The sequence below is a fragment of the Myotis daubentonii genome, chromosome 4, assembly GCF_963259705.1.
Source record: "Myotis daubentonii chromosome 4, mMyoDau2.1, whole genome shotgun sequence".
Taxonomy (NCBI): domain Eukaryota; kingdom Metazoa; phylum Chordata; class Mammalia; order Chiroptera; family Vespertilionidae; genus Myotis; species Myotis daubentonii.
Genome location: NC_081843.1, coordinates 28891721 through 28912017, shown reverse-complemented (window position 1 = coordinate 28912017; position 20297 = coordinate 28891721). Strand labels below are relative to the sequence as shown.

Below are 20297 nucleotides of genomic sequence, written 5' to 3'. Positions count from 1 at the left end.
CCCCATAATTCAGCTCTTCTTTCTGCTTTAAGTCATTGCAAGTCTCAGTATGCAAGAAACCAAGTATGCCTCCTGGCCCTAGTCCAACTGTAAATGGGATATTTATTATTGAAATATGATGTATGGAAAGCATTTTAGACAGAGAATTGGAAGCAGTCCATGTTATTTTTATTAATTTGAGGAATTCTCCAACTGAATCAGGAAATCCAACAGTCAGAGTAAGAGAAGATCCCACCAGTCCCAGAGCCCCAGGCCAAATGGGTACCAGTCAAAGTCCACAAATTGGCAAATGCCAAGCTTCAATAAGAATGAAAAAGCCAAATGTGGAGCCTATCCGATGACATTGCAACATGCAGGAAGGAAAACACTGTCTTAAAAGTTCAAGGAAAACTATTCTTGAAAATGACATCTTAATAAACAGAAATAAATTTTAGAAACTGTGTCCTTGTGGTCATCATAAAAGATACAGGAAGGCACAAACTTTGTGATACTGAGTCAGGGAGAGAACAAACTAAGGTGAAGGCAGAGATACAGATGAGGAAATGAGAGGAAGGAAAGAAACATCTGGCAGCAGATTAAAAAGGCACATCAGAGGCAACAAAGAGTAGATATTTCATTGAAAAATAAACCAAAGTTTTATTATGGGAGAAAAATTAAAAGAGCTCTCCCCGAATCCAGAAGAGAAGGACAAAGTTATAAACATGTTGAAAGAAAAATGTGTTAGGTATGTGGGGCAAAGAAATGGAGATGCAAGCTAAGAATCAGAGGTGTTCCCAAGAAGTAAGCCCAAACCACAGAAAAGAGGTAATAATAAAAAACTATAGCCAAATAAAATTTTTTGAACTGATTACAGAGTAATTATGAAGATTACAGTGGATCACACCTCCTGGAAAAAATAATAAGAAGAGACTCACATGTAGATATGTGCTGGTAAAGCTTTTTAAATTCAAGGATGGGGGGGAGAAATCACTGGAGTTATAGATCAGAAAAGAAAAAATCCAAAACAAATAGCCCTGGCTGGGTAGCTCAATTGATTGGAGCATTGTCCTGATATGCCAGTGGTTCTCAACCTTCTGGCCCTTTAATACAGTTCCTCATGTTGTGACCCAACCATAAAATTATTTTCGTTGCTACTTCATACCTGTAATGTTGCTACTGTTATGAATCATAATGTAAATATCTGATATGCAGGATGGTCTTAGGTGACCCCTGTGAAAGGGTCGTTCGACTGCCAAAGGGGTCGCGACCCACAGGTTGAGAACTGCTGTGATATGCCAAGGTTGTGACAACCAATGAATGCTTAAATAGATGGAGCAACAAATTGATGTCTCTCTCTCTCTCTCTCTCTCTCTCTCTCTCTCTCTCTCTCTCTCTCTAAGAAAAAAAAATACAGAACAAAGAAAACCCAAGTCTCTTAGATGGGTCTCCGGTGAATGAAAACTGTAAGTGTTTCAGCAGGTTACATCTATGGGCACTGTCCAGCTGTGTCCCAGCACTGGCCACATCCACGAGGGTTAGCAGTGGGCACTTCCGGGTCAGGCAGCAGAAGCCCACAGAAGAGGAAGCATCACCTTGACGATAACAGGAGAAAATGGCAACCATCACACAAGAGTGTCCTGAACGCATGCACACAGACTTGTGAGAAACACTGCTGGAGACTTTGGGAAGCTCTAGCTCCGAAAGAATGACTGGCAGGCAGTCAGAAAAAATGCTGCTTGGTTACTGTTCTTATAACTGCATTTTTAACTCAAGTCTGCTTTTTTTAACTCAATAGGAGCCCTGAAGAGCAGGACCTACGTGATACCGTCTCCACTTTTGTCCCTAGCAGCTGGCACAGAAGGTCCTTGTAGAGCTGCAAGCGCACGACTTTATTCGCACCTCCCAGAGGTGTTTCTGGGAAGGGGAGGGAGTGTGTCTTTTTACTGAAGAGGATAAAAGCCTTGTCTGAAAATCGGTCGCTGCCCAGTCAATGGAAAAAGCAATGATTTCACAGCTTCTATGCAATCCTCAGTGAAACTAAAGATGGGATGTAGAGCAGTTGGCTCTGTTGTCACATTATTGTCACAACAATCCCCGCTTCATGTGCACAATTGCATCTCTGAGTATGACCTAGAGAAAGGAGGCAAAATGCTTTCTCCATTATCAACAGAGGACACTTTGCAGACTGTGTTGCTTTGAATAAAACAGTTTTCTCCTTTTCTGTCGACTTACACTGAGCTATCTCTGGGAATACTGTGTGTCCTTGGGAGGTGAGTGTTGGCAAATGTGCACCTGCATGCATATTTTCTGCAAGACCCAGTCCTGGGGGGCCAGGGGACCACAGGGAGAATGACAGGTGTATGTTGATTTAAACAAACGGTGCTGGAACAATTGGACATCCATTGTTTCATCCATCCTAGGTGAAAAAAATTACCCTAGGCACAGAATTCATACCTTTCATAAAAATTAATTAAAAATGGATTGTAAAAAGGAGACATATGTAATACTCTTTGTAATACTTTAAGCAATAAAAAAATAAAACAAAACAAAACAAAAAAACATCCTCTTACATAAAAAAATAATAATAAAATAAAATAAAAAATAAAAATGGATTGTAGACCTAAATGAAAATGCAAAACTATAACGTCTCTGGAAGAAAATATAGAACATCTAGATAATGTGTTTGATAATGAGCTTTTAGATACAATGCCAAAAACATGATCTGTGAAAAAAATGTTGATAAGTTGAACTTTATTGTGATTAAAATCCAGTCTGTGAAAGACCTGCTAAGAGAATGAAAAGATAAACCACAGATTGAGAGAAAATATTTGAAAAATATGTATCGCACAAAAGACTTATAGCGGAATTGTACAAAGAACTCATTCAACTTAAGAAAACAAGCAATTTAGTGAAAAAGAAAAGGGGAGGGAGAAAGGTTTTAACAGACACCTCACCAAAGAAACCATATAGCTGGCAAACAAGCACATGAAAAGATGCTCCACGTATATGTCATTAGGAAGCACAAATTTAAAACAGTGAGATACTACTACATATTTATTAGTGTGGCGAAAACCCAAAACTGAAAAGATAATACTGGTTGCTAGTGATAATGTGAAGCAAGAGGGACTTTCTTCCTTGCTGGTGGGAATGCAAAAATGGTGCAGCCACCTTGGAAAATAGTTTGGAAGTTTCTTATAAAACTAAACATAGACTTATCATTCTTTCCAACAACCACGCTCCCAAATTTTCACCCAACGAATTTGAAAACTTACATCCCCATGAAAATCTGCATGCAGCTTTATAGCATAATGTTTATTTATAAATCTATATAAGTATATAGAAAGTTATACATTTATAGCAGCTTTATATTCACCAAAAACTGGATGGAACCAAGAAGTCCTTCAGAGGTGAACTGATAAACTGTGGTGCATCTATAAAATGGAATATTATTCAGTGATACAAATAAGATATGAAGCCACAAAATGACCCGGATGAATCTTAAATGAATACATGGAAGTGAAAGGAGCCAATCCGTACAGCTACATACTGTGTGGTTCGAATGCATGATATTCTGGAAAATGCAAAATTATGGAGACATAAATAGATCAGTGGTTTCCAGAGTTTAGGGGTAAAAGAAAAGGTTGAATAGGTGAAGCACGGGTTATTTTTTAGAGCAGAGAAACTATTCCACATGATAGTGCAATTGTGGATACATGACTGCATTTGGCAAAAATCCACTGAACTTCAGCACTGAGTGAACCTTAATGTATGCAAATTCTAAAAGTCATTGAGCAGGTCAGTAGAATCCCAGGATGAAACATAGAATGTGGCCAATTAATCTGTATTACGATGTAGGAAACAACCTCGTGGAAGGGAGCAGTGTCAGGGAGTGCTGACGTAAGTTACTTTGGCAATGAGTGGATTTTGTAAAACTAAGGGCAGAGGAACTATACATAAGCGCCGCTGATGAAGTTGTTTCCCGCGGGTGTGTGTTAACAAGTCTGATACTGCTCTACATCTGGGCTGCAATGACACAATCAAGTCCAGCTGACCCTTGAACAATACAGTTTGAACTGAGGGGGTCCACTTACACGTGGACTTTCTTTAGTAAATGCTGTAATGTATTTTCTCTTCCTTATGATGTTCTTAATAACATTTTTTTTCCTCTAGCTTAGTATTATGAGAATATAGTATATAAGACATATATACAAAGGGTGGGTTATTCCACTGTTTATATTATCGGTAAGGCTTCACGTCAACAGTTGGCTATCAGTAGTTAAGTTTTGGGGGAGTCAAAAGTTATACATGGATTTTCAACTGCATGGGGGTCAGTGCCCCTAAATTCTGCAGTGTTCAAGGACCAAATGTGTAAATGGATGGTGGATAGTGGGAGCCATTTTTCTCACTGTTAGAGGGGGAGTTTACAAGTAAGTAAAGGGAGGATGCTAGAATGATCCATGTGGAAATGGATTACAGTTGGAGACATCATATAAAGCCATGTTTACTTCTATCTGGATACAGTTGGTTACATACAGAAACACATATAGATATGTACATATACATACATACATGTATATTTCCTTGTTCTGTCAGCTGAGGGGGCCTAGAAGCAATAGTACCACAGTAACATCAAACAGACTAAGTGTTCAGATCTTGGTTTCTAATACCATTCTCTTAAAGGAAACCAGGCCAGGGAACTGGGGCAGGAAATGCACAAGATGAGCCTGGAGCGTACTCTAGAGCCTGGAACATATTCTAGTGCCAGAAAGTAAGGACGTGCTCAAAACACAGGAACCAAGAGCTCCCAGTGGCCAAGGTGTCGGCAATGAGAGCAACAACACAAAGCTGAAATGGCTTATTACCCAAAATATAATATCCATGAATCCATACATGTGTAAATACATGATAAACAAAGAAATAGGAGAGACAAGATCTCCTGTACAGAATTCCAAGTGGTTTATGTTGATACTCTGCCCTCCTCATTTCTTAAGCGTAGCCTGTGCAAAGGGACTTTCTTCAAAAGAGAACACTAAGGGAAGAGGAAAATTAGTGGCTTTGCAGTGGAGGATGCTGACAAATGTTGCCTCAGGCCGGTTGATCAACATCAACAGTGATGTCACATTGATAGTATGTACCCCTGACACAATGTAATGAAAATGGCACTTTACCACCTGGCTGATGTGGCTCAGTGGTTGAGCATCAAACTATGAGCCAGGAAATCACAGCTCAGTTCCTGGTCAGAGCATGTGCCTGGGTTGTGGGCTCAATCCCCAGTGGTGGACATGTAGGAGGCAGCCAATCAGTGATTCTCTCTCATCATTGATATTTCGTTGACATTTCTTTCTTTCTCTCTCTCTCTCTCTCTCTCTCTCTCTCTCTCTCCCCCTTCCTCTCTAAAATCAATAAAAAAATATATTTTTTAAATGTCACCTTACCTCTGTGGTCTTCTGCCCCCAATCCTATAACCCCCCATGCAATCATCAGACAAATCCCAATTGAGAACATTTTGCCAGATACCTGCCCAGTATTCCTCAAAACTTCAAGGTCATCAAGAACAAGGAAAATCTGAGAAACTGTCGCAGCTAAGAGGAGCCTAAAGAGATGTGACTACTAAAGGTAACGTCATATTCTGGATGAGATCCTGGGAGAGGACAGGGATTTTAGAGAAAACCGAAGGAAATTTGAATAAAGTATGTACCCTAGTTAACAATACTGCATCAATATTGATTCATTCATTGTAACACATGAGTGGAAACTCTGTACTACTATCTTCTCAAATTTTCTGTAAATCTAAAATGGCACCCCCCCCCCAAATAAAGTTTACTTTAAAGAATGTGTAGTCTCTCATATCATCTCCCAGGGTGATGTGTCTTATCACACAGTCACGGGTGGCCTCCAAACCTGAAGTTTGGAACTGGTGACTTGGGCTCCTTCTAGTATGTGCAATGCTTTCAGGAGCCCTGGTTCCTGCCCTTACTACTTGGTTCCTCTCTGCTCTGTTTGGATGCGCATGCCTGGGTCTCCGCTTCGCTCTCCATCCAGATCTGGCCAGGGGGCAGAGTGTGCACCCTCCGTTCTACAGACACCTTGCTGTGCCCACGCAGCAGACTCGCACGCTCTCTTTCAGTGCCTGCCCCACAGCGAGGCTCAGGGAGCTACCCTTCTCTGCTTCCCACACATTTAGCAAGACAAGTGGCAGCATCCTGAGACAGGTGCCTGTCTGGTGGGCTCCCACAGTCCCCATGGAGGGGTGAGGCAGGAGCCCCTGTCCCTGGGTGCCGAGAGAGAGGTGGAAGCAGAACATCCTTCCAACTTTCCTACCTCCTTATCCTTGTCCTTCTCCCTCTAACCTCCCACCAGAAAATGCTTCTGCTGTGTTCTATGCTCCTTCTTCCTGGCTCCAGTCTCACCCTTACACCTGAGAGGTGGTCAGAGGGATCCTCCTTACACAGGAGAAGAATTCAGAGGGCTGCACCATGAATCTTGCAAGTTTTCTCTGCCTGGAGGGTTGGCTTTGAAGCCTCCTGTCTCCCTAAGAGGTCCAGTCCCTCTTGTTCTGACCTGGGGTAACGAAGTCCCTGACTCGGGCTCAGCCTTAATATTAATACGCACCAGCGTGACACCACGCCAGAATATCATTCTTATTGCCTACAGACAGAGTGGATTGAGTTCTATGGACTGTCCCTGAGGGAAAGGAAGTCAGAGGGAGATGGATCCAGTAGTGGGGGATCCAATATCTTAAGGAGATTTTTCCCTAGGAAAGCTTGAGAAAGGAGTACTGGCTTGAGCAAGAGAAGGTAGGGCTGCCCTAGCTGGTTTAGCTCAGTGGATAGAGCGTCAGTCTGTGGACTGAAGGGTCCTGGGTTTGATTTTGGTCAAGGGCACATGCCTGGGTTGCAGGTTCGATCCCCAGTGGGGGACATGGAGGAGGCAGCCGATCAATGATTCTCTCATCATTGATATTTCTATCTCTCTCTCCCTCTCCCTTCTCTCTCTCTAAAATCAATAAAAATATATTTTTTTTTAAAAAAAAAAAGTGAGAGAGCGAGAGAAGGCAGGGCTACCACTGAGGCTGGGAACACGGCTGAAAAACACACCAGACAGGGGTCCTGAGGAACCTTGGGGGCTTGAGCATAGGATTTAAGGGGTCTATGAATTTGAATGGGAAAGAATATACCTTTATTTTCCTCTAAATGGAATCTAGCACGTGTGGGTGTTTGTTTTTTTTTTATTATCAGCGCAAGCCACAGGCACCGTGGAATTAGCTGCACTATGACTTCGCCACTAATCTATTCCTATCAGGTTACCGTCATCGCACATTATTTCACACTGTTGTTTACCCTTCCACTCCAGCACCTCAAAATTACGATAGTTATTACACCACCGCTGGATCGCGTTATTTAACGCATCAACAAAGAAGCACGTGTATTATTATTATATCACACGTTTGTCTTGTTTAATATTTTAACACTGTGCTTAAATGGATTTCCTTTGTGGTTACCTTCACTGCTCTATTACATGCATTTAAAACATAAAATCACAGGCTTCGCCATGCATGGAAAGACCCCTTAAGAAGATTTTTATTTTTCTGACTCTAAGATGATGTCTCTGTATATTGTGATTTCTTCCTACATTTCAATTCCCCGGTTATTCCCAGGCGTTCGGTAAAATCTGAGATTTATGTATATCTGCTGTGTGTTAGTGGTGTTGTGGGGAATGGAGACATGGCACAGCAGAGGAAACTGAGCTTTCTCTCCAGCACCGCCCCCCGGAGACGGGGACTTGGTAGCTGCTGCATATGGAGAGAAAGAAGATGGGGGTCCCGGAGCCCCCAGCGTGAGGCTGCGCAGGGCTGAGACGGTGCTAAGCCTGTGGGTGGAGCAGGTAACCAGAACCGGCTGCAGGCGGATTGACTCAGCACAGGTCTGATGCCCAGCTGTTTCCCCAGAAATAATATGAGAAGATGACTCTGTGGCCGGCGCTTGAATAACAGCAGCACAGTGGAACCAGTGACTGCTTTCCCTTAAGTCCCATCAAAGGTCTGTGTGACCAGGGCCCAAACAGTTACAGTCCCTAAGCCAGTGGTTCTCAACCTTCCTGATGCCGCGACCCTTTAATACAGTTCCTCATGTGGTGGTGACCCCCAACCATAAAATTATTTTCGCTGCTACTTCATAACTGCGATTTTGCTACTGTTATGAATCGTAATGTAAATATCTGATATGCAGGATGTATTTTCATTGTTACAAATTGAACATAAAGCATAGTGATTAATCACAAAAACAATATGTAATCATATATGTGTTTTCTGATGGTGTTGGCGACCCCTGTGAAAGGGTCATTCAACCCCCAAAGAGGTCACGACCCACAGGTTGAGAACCGCTGCCCTAAGCGCCCCCGAGAGCTGTGGGGTGCACCACTTGCATAAGGATATGTGTGACCCGGCCTCTCTCTCTCCTGCATGTGCTTTGTTACCACTTTCCCTGGAAACCTGTCCTGGTTGTCGTCCCAGCGCATGTGTCTAAAGTTCCTAAATGCGCCAGCGTGGGTGTTTCCTCCCTGTCCTTCCTCCTCCTGGAGTCTGGCAACGCCTGGTTAGGATAACTTAAGGAGACAAACATTCTTCTAACATAATAATGTTCCAAGCTATCCACAGGGTCTCAGGTCACTGGGAAGACCCCTTATCTTGACTCCCCAGCATCCTATTCTCCCACCCCACCCAGCAGGAAACCAGAAGGTGCTGAAAGGGGTGCATCACCTGGAGCAGGGGGCAGAGGACCCAGGATCCAGGAAGGAAAAGTGTAGTTTTACTACATTGTCCTAAATTTTTTGAACCTTTCCCCACTGAGAGGTGCTATCTATGCTTCCACCCCCTGGATCTAGGAGGGTTTGATGGCTTTGAGGTGATGGGTACAGGGTGAAGTTATAAAAGGCCAGCCAGGTCCCAGCTGGTCCTCCTGGGAGGTTCACCTTGGATGTCCATCTTACAGCCCAGATGCCATGCTGTGAGATGCGCACACCACATGGAGAAGTCATAGGGAGACGTCCCAGCTAAGGTGATCCTTCACCCATCCTGGCCCAGGTACCAGGAATACAAGTGACCACATGATTCCAGCCCCCAGCCATCTGAGTCTTTCCAACAAAGCACGAGACATCGTAGGGCAAATAAGCCATCTGCACTGAATTCCTGACCCGGAGACTCCGTGAGCATAAGATGTTTGCTGGTTTATGCCACTGAGTATGGGGTGGTTCACTACAAAGCAATTGTAGCTGGACCAAGAGACAAGAGGTTCAGGAGGAAAAGGCTCCTGCGATGGCCACATGTGTGGACCATGGACAGAGAGCTGCACTCGGTTCCCAGAAGAGACAGTGGGGGAGGAGCCTCTATGTCTCTCCAGTTCCCTTTGGACTCTGTGATGGGCAGCACTGACTTGAACTTGAGGTAAAGTGCTGTCTTCTGCTAACGGCAAGTCTATTAGGGCATGAACACCACTGTCTCTCCCCTCCCCCTGACTCGCTTTCTCAATAGGATTAAAATGCCCTGATTAAAATGTGACACAAACACAAGGCATGTACTAGTTGAATATGGCCTGTCCCAGTGATTCTAAATTTTTCCATTAAAGGGCTTCTAATGATAGAGAATTATGCAGTCATAGCCCAAAACAATCCCCTGCAAGCAAGACACCACTTTTAAAGTCCCACATTTTGTCTTAAAAACTAGCATTCTGCACCGTAACATACCAGACTTTGCTTGAATATTAGACTGTCTTAGACTGCCTGGCGTGAGGTGACATGGACATTGCATGAACATGCATCCTGTTTATCGCTAATGCTGGATAGGCTCTCCCCGTGGCTGTATCCCCCGTGCAAATTCCAGAAGGACAGGCATGTGGAATCCTGACGCCCAAAGCTCTTCCAAAGATATCTGGTTCCCAGGGGCCAACTGGGTTCCTGATCAGGAAGCGCTTTTAAAGAAATACTTACTAATATTGATGTTACGCCTCAGTTCGTGGTGTTTTATTAGAAGAATCATGCGGAAAGTAAGCCTCCTTCCCCTCTTTGCCAGTGTCCCCTGTCCTCAAAAGCCCTATCTTAGATAATAATTCTGGAGCAATTTGACAAATCTAGCAAAAGAAAAAAATGTGGATGCTTTCTGACCCAGAAATTTTACTTCTAGAAAACTTACATTTAGGTATATTTGTACAAGTTCATAGGGATAAATATACAAGGATGCTCATTGCAGCCCTGCTTGTGAAAGCAAACAGAGCGACCTAAATAACCATCAATATCGAACTGCTTACATAAATCATGATGCAATGCAAAAGGACGTCGGTAATAAATTCTTGAGTTAAAACACCTTGCAGAGCAATGTGACCACATTAATAACAACAAACAATTCATATTTGGATGGATATATATCCATCCTTTTATAATCCATAACTTCATGGAGTACTACTCACATTGTATTCTTGTTTTATAAATTAACTAGAGGCCCAGTGAACAAATACGTGCACAGGTGGGGTCCCTTGGCCTGGCTGGTGATCGGGGCTGATGTGTGTGTGTGTGGGGGGGGGGGGGGAAGGGGGTGGAGATAGCTGGCAAGGGGGAGGGACCACGGGAGGTTGGCTGTGGGAGTGCACTGACCACCAGGGGGAAGCTCCTGCGTTAAGCATCTGCCCCCTGGTGGTCAGTGCGTGTCATAGCAATTGGTTGTTCAGTCATTCAGTCCTTCAGTTGCTTAGGCTTTTATATATATACTAGAGGCCCGGTGCAGGAATTCGTGCATGGGTGGGGTCCCTCAGCATGGCCTGCAGGGATTGGGCTGAAACTGGCAGTCCAACGCCGCCTGCCCCTCCTGCCTGCAGCTCCTGTTCATCCTGGCCCCCTGCATCTGCCTCGGGGTCGCGCCGTCAGTCCTGATTGGGAGAGGCAGCACTCGCCAGCCATGAGCCCTGCATCTGGCACCCATCACAGGGTTGGGGGGGGGGGGGCGGGAATGGGCTGGGACACGATCAGCCCTCCGAGTGGGTGATGGGACACCCTTGCCAGCACAGAATCCAAATCTGTCCTGCTGACACTTGCACCGATTGTTGGGGACCACCTGGCGGCCACTTTTATATCATTTTTTCCTTGCTGAGAGTCTAGGGAAGGGAAGCAACCGCGGTGCCCAAGGCCGACTTCCAGGAAGCCAGCTGCACTGTCAGGATCATGCTGGTGGCACCAGTCCGTTGGTGCCTGGCCCATTCTCCAGAGATTGGACCTGCAGGACTACTGAGGGAGGGAGTGGCTGCTTCCGGGCTGGTGGGCCACCGGGCTGGTGGGCCGCCAGGATGGGTGGGTCAGCTGAGCAGCACTCCCACTGTTGGAGCGCACTGACTACCAGGGGGCAGCTCCTGCATTGAGCATCTGCCCCCTCGTGGTCAGTGTGCATCATAGCGACTGGTCATTCAGTCGCTTAGGCATATATATATCTCAACACTAATAAAAGAGAAAAATGGTAATTGGCGTACAACGATACCCTTTTCATTGGCTAATCAGGGCTATATGCAAATTAACTGCCAACTAAGATTGGCAGTTAACTGCCAACAAGATGGCGGCTAATTTGCATATGTAGGCACAATGCAGGGAGGTGAAAGGGAAATCAGGAAGAAGCCCCCTGCCACTGACAGTGATTGGAAACCCAGGGGGGAGCTAAGAGCTGGGGGGCAGGGCAAAGGCGGCCCTGGGGCCGCCTTTGCCCTGCCCCCCAGCCATGATCGGAGAATCAGGTGCCTTTGCCGCCCTGGCCAGTGATAGCAGGAAGTAGGGGTGGAGCCAGCGATGGGAGCTGGGCACGGTCGAAGCTGGCAGTCCCGGGAGCTAGGGGTCTCTTGCCTGGGCCTAAAGCGGAGCCCACGATCGCGGGGCCGCTGCAGCTGTGGGTCCCCGCTGCCCGGGCCGGACGCCTCAGCCAGAGGCGTTAGGCCTGGGCAGGGGCGGAGCCTGCAACCGTGGGGAGCTGTGGGTCCCCTGCCCAGGCCTGACACCTCTGCCGGAGGCCTCAGGCCTGGTCAAGGGGCCGATCCGGTGATTGGTGATCGGAGGGTGATGAGGGTCAACTCCTCTGGCCGAGGCATCAGGCCTGGGTGGGGGGCTGAGCCGGGGATTGGGGGGATATGATGGTCCCCTTGCCCAGGCCTGAAGCCTGGGTCAGAGGCGTCAGGCTTGGGCGGGGGGTGGAGCAAGCGATCAGAGGGAGATGGGGGTCCCCTGCCCAGGCATGATTCCTGGGCCAGAGGCCTCAGGCCTGGGTGGGGGCCAGAGCCAGTGATCAGGGGGAGATGGGGGTCCCCTGTCCATGCCTGACACCTCTGGCGGAGGCGTCAGGCCTGGGCAAGGGGCCGATCAGGCGATCAGAGGGTGATGGGGGTCTACGCCTCTGGCTGAGGCATCAGGCCTGGGCAAGGGGCAGAGCCAGCAATCGGAGGGGTCTGGGGGTCCCCTGCCCAGGCCTGATGCCTGGGCCAGAGGCATCAGGCCTGGGCTGGGGGCAGAACCAGTGATGGGGGGAAATGAGGGTCCCCTGCCCAGGCCTGACACCTCTGTCAGAGGCGTCAGGCCTGGGCAAGGGGCCGATCCTGCGATTGGAGGGTGATGGGGGTCAACGCCTGAGGGCTCCCAGTATGTGAGAGGGGGCAGGCTGGGCTGAGGGACACTCCCCCCACACACACACCCAGTGCATGAATTTTGTGCACCAGGCCCCTAGTATGTATGTGTGTGTATATATATATATATATATATATATATATATATATATATATATATATATATATAATGATGTACCCTGGAGCTATACAACAGCCTGTGTGTATGTGTGTGCATGTGTCCTTTGACATTCTCCTAGGCACACCCTGCACACGAAAACTCTATAGTGAGTAATAATCTATCTTTTCCATGAGCCTATAAACTGCAGTATTCATTGCTTTATCCCCAATACCCAACACACAGCCTGGTACACCAATTACTGGAGTTTGAATGAATACCTGTGTAACCATCCACTGGGCCTAGAGGATGTCAGTTACTTACTGTTAGCATTGATCTGAGAATAGCTATGTCTTAGGAAGATGGAATCAACACTTAATATGTGGTTTCTAGGCTTTTACACACACACAGAGATTCACTCACACCCAGTGTTCCTGGCTCAAACTGTGTTTGGAAAAGCTGCGTCAGCCAAAGAGAAGCTATTTTCTTTGCTGGAGGGCATCACTAAGATTTTAATGTGCATTGATATTCTCCAAGATGTAGCTCTGGAGCATCACCTGAATTTTACTGTCTGTGAAGCACTTTTAGAGGATATTTGTTTACATTGATGCTCTGAGGATCATCAATTTGTAACATGTTGCCTTAGAAGAAGCACAAAGGAAGTGAATGGGTCCTGGGTGAAAGGCAGATTTCCAAGAGACAAGGTCAGAAAATCTCTAGACGAGTGATTAAATGTTTCTTAGCTAAGATCACTTGAAATTCCAATTAGATGACTGGAACTGATGAGAAAAGGGAAAGGAGGAAGATTTGGCCAATGAGACCAGAGTGGGCAAAGCGCAATTGTTGGTGTGGTATCATGATGGCAGAAACCCTCCTGACTGGACCCCTGGGGACTTGGCAGGACTGTCAGTGAAGTTCCCAATGAGAAGGGAATTGGTGGCAACAGATTCCCAGCTCCCGCTTGAGAAAGCTTCTGACTCAGTAGGCAGAGCCTATATGCATATATAGATTTTACAAACTCACTAGATAAATTTTGATGATGAGCTAAATTTTGAGCTGGCCCATTCCTTGGCATTGCTCCTTCTGCTCTACCACTACCCCTTGTTCCAGCCAGAATGTGAGCAGTGGACTAATGGAAGCAGAGGCCAGATTCCAATGAGTGAGGGGTGAAAAGCAAATGAAAGGAGAAGAAATAAACCATGTGTAGACAATTTTTCAAAAAGTTTGAAGAAAATTTTATATCTGCTTTAAAAAAAAAATAAGATGAGTGACATTAGAACAAATGTTTGTGCCTGGAGGAAGAACAAGAAGTTGAAGAATAACAGAGGAAGTATATTTGATGGAATAGGTCCAATAAGAGGGGATGGTGGGGAACAAATGTGCAAGCACATGTGGCAGATGGTCCTTGGACTGGTAGAGAGGTCCTCTCCTCCACAATGATTGGCATGGAGAGGTGAAGAGGAACATGAAAACAGAAAAGATGACAGAGATGGTGGGCAGGAAGATGAAGAATTTTCTTCCTGGGACCTTTGTATTTCATGTGAATGAGGAAGTGACATCATTTTTAGAAGAATGGATACTGGTTGAAACAGTCATGGTGGAGAATGGGGAGGAACCTGACCACTAGAAGAATTACTGGGCCAACACTGAAGACCTATTGGAGTTGAAGACTATGAACACGTAGGGTCAACTATCCATGTCCCATATTCATATAGGATTTTCTCTCAGTATGCTACTCATCCCAAAATAGGACTAGCAGTGGTAAACAGCTATAGAGAAGGTTGTCGAAGAGAGCAGTATTGCAGTGTGAGCTCTCAGAGGTGGGGTACTCCAGAGGATAACAGGAGCAAGGTGGAAGCTATGGGAGTGGAAGTCAAGAGGAAAGAAAGTCACAGAGTTAAAGTTGAGGCAACATAAGGTGAAAATATTGCTTTGGTCATCCACATGACCATCTCAGCTTCCCCGTATGACATCAAGACTTGGGGCAGATATAAGACTGAACAAGCTGGTAAGTATTCAAGGAGCATGGGGTTGGTGAAAATGAAAGGAGACAGCAAGGAGAGGTCAGAGGTAAGACTTTTACACATTTCTTAAGGAATCATGCCATGAAGGTCGACCAACAGTTCTTTCAAGTGAAACATCTTGCTGTTCCTCTCAGGGATCCTGGAGGACCTCCCATTCTCTCTCTCTCTCTCTCTCTCTCTCTCTCTCTCTCTCTCTCTCTCACACACACACACACACACACACACACACACACACACACACACACACACACCTAGCTCCAACCAGAATGGGCTCTCTCTTTTCTGTTTTAAATATTGGATTCCCCATAAAACTTATTTTAAAAAGGTGTTTGTGAGCAAAAAAACAAAAACAAAAAACTAAACACCACTAATGAGGCCCAACCATTCCATTCAACACACAAATGAGCTCAAGACTACCCAGTGAGTTGATGGAGATGCCCACATCCTGCTACAATACTATATAGTTTGCACTCTCCCCTAAGACATAGCCCGGAGAGCTAATGCTTATTGATGAAACACCCTTGTTAAGGCTGATGAGTTGAGTCTGCTGAGGTCCAGCAGAGCCAGGCACTGGAGGAGGGAGGAGCAGTGGCCCAAGTGGGTCCAAAGAATGAGAGACAAGAGGAGGAGAAATGAGGATGAACAACCCATGGAGAACTCTGGTAAATGTATCCAGTCTAGTGGGGAGGCCAGTTTACTAACCAAGCAGTAAAGGCTGAGTTCCTCCTGCCTCTCACTATGCTGAACCTTAAATCATGGAGGAGTTCATGGGTCCTGTTTAAGTAGAGACTCTTTTTATAAGCTATTCAGAACAGGGGTGGAGGGCGAAATAGGAAGAGAATAATTCCCTTTGAATTTCTATTGCTTTCAGAATCAGCAATGAGTCATGCATTCTAATTCCTTGCTTTGTCTACACGTTTTTATTTCAAAATATGAAAAAAACACTTTGTTTGGAACACGAGCTATTCTTAGCTCATATATCAATAGTGCACATCCATTTCTCCCCATATTAGAAAAGCTTCCTTTGGATTGGGTTGGAGCAGCACCATACTAGTAGGGTTGTTTATTTAATTGTAATTTGTTGAAGCCACCTGGGCATCTCTCTATTACCTGGGGACACTCTCCTAGCTGGCTTCCTGGGCCTACTGACCATCCACAAGTCAGCTCCATACTTGACCCAAAGAGCACCCCAGATCCAATAGTCTGGACAAAAGGGGGAGACCATCCTTTCAAGCCACCAGATTGAGAAGTTGGCACCTTGGCAGACCCGAGACAAGTCGGGGCTCCATTGTTGTGTGCACTTGGGAGACTCTTCAGGGAAAGAAGTAGAAAAGAAAGAGGTCCCCATCTCTAAGTTATCTCCTGCAGACATGGCCACACCTTGGCAAAGACATAGGAATAGAAAGTCTGGGGAATTCTGCAATCCTCTGAGCTGACAAGCAGGAGGAGAACCACTGGGAGGAAGGCTGGGAGGAGGTCTTTCTTCTCCAGTCCCCGCCCTCTGTATAAGGTCTCTCTCCACACTCCCCTGCAGACCCCACCCCCCGCCCCGGCCCACTTATCCACCCCATTGTGCTTGTTCTACCAGTGATAGTTCTCTGGGTCTCGCAGGGACCACCTTCTTTTAAAGACTGCAATTTAAAGCATTAATAGTAAGCACCTTATCAGCACTAATGGATAGTCAACCAACTTCCAGAATGGGAGAAAACCAATATTCCAGGAACTGTGGTGAAGAAGTGCCCCACCACTCTAGCCATTGCCTCTCCCGTTTTCCATCCACATATTTATAGTGGAAGCAGCGTGTTCATAACCTCTGACTCTCTTATACTGGATACTATTTATTTGATCAGGAATGGGCAGCAATGAACCTATTCATGGGGAATTTGGAATTGAGACAATACTGATTCCCAGCCGAGCCTGGAAGACAAATTAGGAGCTTTTTGACAAGAATAATTTTCATATAGTCATAGAAACCAGAGAAGTGTGGACAGGTAGAGAGGAGCAGCTTTATTTGGTTTTCAAAATCCCTCTGGGCCTACGGGTTATCCATCCTTTAGGCCTTGTATTCTATAAGACACCTCTCCCAACCCCTTCCTGAAGTCTTTCTAACAGGTCTCTCTTTTCACTTAGGAGAACGCTACTGGACTTCTGTTACTTGCAACTAAAATGGTACAAGGAAATGTGAAAATGATCCAGTGGGAAGATGGGACATGTCGAGGTGACTCCTCACTTGTTAATTTTGCCCACCCTGCCCACGCCAGGGACAGCCACCTAGGCAACTGCCCAGAGGGCTTGAGATCTGAGGAGGCCTCTGATGCTCTGTAGGCTTGACCCAGTACCTGCGCTCTAGCTGAAGGAGGTCCCAGCCAAGGGACTGAAGGACAGGGAGGCAATGTACTCTGAGGAAACCTTTGGAGCAGCGGTCGCTAACCGGTGGTCCGTGGACCACTGGTGGTCCGTGAGGTCCGAAAGGTTGGCGACCACTGCTCTGAGAGACCTCACTGCTGGAAACTGATGTGAGACCGTGCTCCAAATGAGCTGTATTTCCTTCCCCTCCTCTCCAATCCCTTGCGCTGAGGCCATAACAGCAGGACTCCCTCTCATGGCCCCATTCCATCCCTCCTTTTCACCTGTATCTCCCTGCCCACTGCACCAACAAATCTTTGTGGGAATGCTCCCAAGGAAGGAGTAAGCAAAAGTGTTATGTGGGGGAGGGGGATTGAATGTATGAGGGGAACAAGCCAGAAGACCGAGAGGCCCTCGGCCTTGGGTCCAAAAAGAGTTAATACCCCAAGGAGACGCTGATGGTTTGGTTCATTCCAATTGGCCTAGTGCTACTCCCAAAGACAGGTGAAATTAAATTGCCTAAGTCATGCCCATCACAGTTCTGGCCCCCAAATCCCAAAGTCACAGGAACAAATAGAAAAACTTTTTTAAAAAAATTTGGGAGTATATTGAGCAAAAAGGGTCTTTCTAACTCTGATAGACTTCTTTGTCTGTTTGCTGTAGGATACCTTCATTTCCACTAAGGTAGAAACCTGTCCTTTCCCGCTGTGGCATCTGCCATGTTTGTCATTTGTTACAGCCTCTGTAGGACATGCAGAAACATCTGTCACCCCCGTCCTTACCTCTTTTCCTCAACACGCTCCCCTTTCCCAGGATAATTGCCCAGGACGTCGTCACTTATGCCAGCCTGAGGAAAGGCCAGCCGGGAATTTTACCCTTGAACTGGACCATGCCTCCTACCAGGCTCCTCTCTTGGAAAGGGTGAGCTGGGTTGAGGAGGCCCAGCCCAGGTTGCTCTGGTCCCTGACGAACCTTGCTGAGCAGAACTCATGCTGAGCCTGCCCTGCAGCATGTGTCCTTTCCAGCTCATGTCATCCTCTTCCAGACCTTTCCTCAGAGTAGACGAGAAGGGCTCCCCCACAGGTGTGCATGCTCCCACCTCTGAGTTCCCAAACGATGGCTCTACATAGACACTTACAGCCTCCTGTGCCGGGCCCAGCCCTCCTGGGAGAAATGGCTAAAATCAGGAGATACAGTCAGAAACATCTCTAGTTCCTTTTTCCCCTCCTCAGCCTAAACTTAAATCCATGGCCCCCACCATCAACACATTCGGCCACCATGAGGAGCTGGTGGCAGAAAGGACTGGCGATTCCGTTCCGATAGCCTTGAGGAGACCATTCAGAACATAACCGTTTACAGGACTCAGCACAGACCCACTCCTCAATGCCAGCATCACAGATCAAAATTTCCTTCTATACAAAACCACCCAGAGTTGAAATTCCTCTTAGGTTTATACAGCCATGAACGTCTCCAAGGAGAAGAAAGCAAGCAGGGTCAAAGCCAGGGAAGCCTGTGGCTTGGTAACGTGAAACCCCTCCCCCTGAACTGACCTCCTCACCTGTAAGTGAGGGGCTGGGTTTCCCAGTGGTTAGGAACCTCGGTTTTGGATTCAGAGATCCGTGGCAGGAATCACAGGTTTACCTTTGCCTGTGCGATCTGGAGAGAGTTGATTAATGTCTGTCTTACTTTTCTCCTGTAAAAACGGTGTTAATGACACCCTTGCGGGGTTATTATGAGGATTTGTTGAAATTACCTATGCGACACTCCCGCTTCGATGCTGACACACAGTCCCACTCTCTAAATGATATCTGTTGCTGCTTTTCTAACCACCAGCATCAGCCCAACCCAACCAGCACCTGAGAGAGTCAGCTTGCAAACCCACCCCCTCACCCACCACACATCTCGAACCTGTCAGGCTCAGGACTTCATCTCCGTACCCAGCTTGGACATATGTCCCCTCTGGACCCCTCCCAGATGTCCTGCCCGTAGGTCTCCTCTCCCCCCACACTCAGCTGCAAAGGCTCCCAGCCCCCGCGCCACCCCCTACCTGAGGGCAGAACACAATCAATCCTGAGCAAACAGGTGAGAAAGCTCGTTTCTCCAGGGGGTTTGGGGGGAGAAGACTTGCCAAGTGGGGAAGTCGGGGGCCTGGCTCCTCGGCGGCTCCTCTCCCCCTCCTGGGGCTCCTCTGCCCCCCTTTTCCTCATGCTCAGGCTTCCCCTCTCCAGGTTGCTCGGGCAGCCGCATCGGGGGTCCAGGGCGATGTTCTCAGAGAGATTTGTGAGCACATCAAGGGAACGTCAGCGGTGACACTGAGGCTCTGCAAGGAGTTGACAGAAACTTACTGCCTGCACAGTGCTGGTTGATCATTTACTCAGTCAGTTGCCTAAATAATTCACACCCTCCCTTCCGTGTTTAAACAGGACAATGGTAGAAACACAATCCGGACGCAAGAAATATAATTACAGTCGTGACAGTTGTTTAGTTATTAATAAGGCCTCAATGTCACCAGAGGGTGTTACACAATAAAACAGTCATGTGCCTTTGGAACCAACCTTAATATTTACAGGTACTTTTCCATTCACACTCCCGTGGGAACTGCTGTAGTAGAAGCGATGCGGAGAGAACTACAGCCGCCAACGTGATTGCAACTCGCAAGAAAGCCCAGCTCCTTGCCAACATCCTTTGTTTCCTTGCTGTTGGCATCGACAGAGCCACAGAAACAAAGTTGGGGGCAGAGTTAGGGATAGCTGCCTTACGGGGAAGGTTCTTGCCAAAGCGCCTAAGCCTGGGCTGCTACTCATGATCCCAAGGCAGGGTCATCCTAACTTCCTTAGACAAAGCAAAGAGCATCCAGGACCAGAGTCCCTTTATGTCTCCAGTCCAGACTTGATTCCCACACGGAGGGAGCCTCTGCAATCCTTGGATGTCACCCTCTCTCCCTGACGTCTGGTTAACCCCTACTTGTCCTTTACAAATCCACTCAGGTTAAGGCACCTGGCTGGGTTAAGGCACCCCTCATCTGTGCCTGCTTTGGTTGCTGCGCACAGTCTCTCTCTTCCCCCGACACTGCATTGAGAAAAGCTCCAGGCAGAGAGTCATTCCGATGCATGCTGTGTCATCTGGGCCCAGGCAGGGACAACCTTAAAATAATTGGTGCCCAATAAACACTTATTAAACTCACATTTAATCAATATTGGTTCTCTT

At 46.7% G+C, this 20297-nt stretch overlaps 1 protein-coding gene across 2 annotated transcripts in view; it reads right to left on the bottom strand.

Annotated features, from left to right (window-relative positions):
• CALN1 (calneuron 1) overlaps positions 1-20297 on the bottom strand; it is a 414925-nt gene that overhangs the window by 363538 nt on the left and 31090 nt on the right. Inside the window, exon 2 of one of the 2 annotated variants that reach the window (XM_059693382.1) lies at positions 19215-19410. In XM_059693382.1, the coding sequence (XP_059549365.1) occupies positions 19215-19337 (123 nt within the window). In that variant the 5' untranslated portion in view covers positions 19338-19410. Of the gene's footprint in view, positions 1-19137; positions 19411-20297 lie in introns of those variants that run through there. The other variant, XM_059693384.1, reaches the window with a different exon arrangement.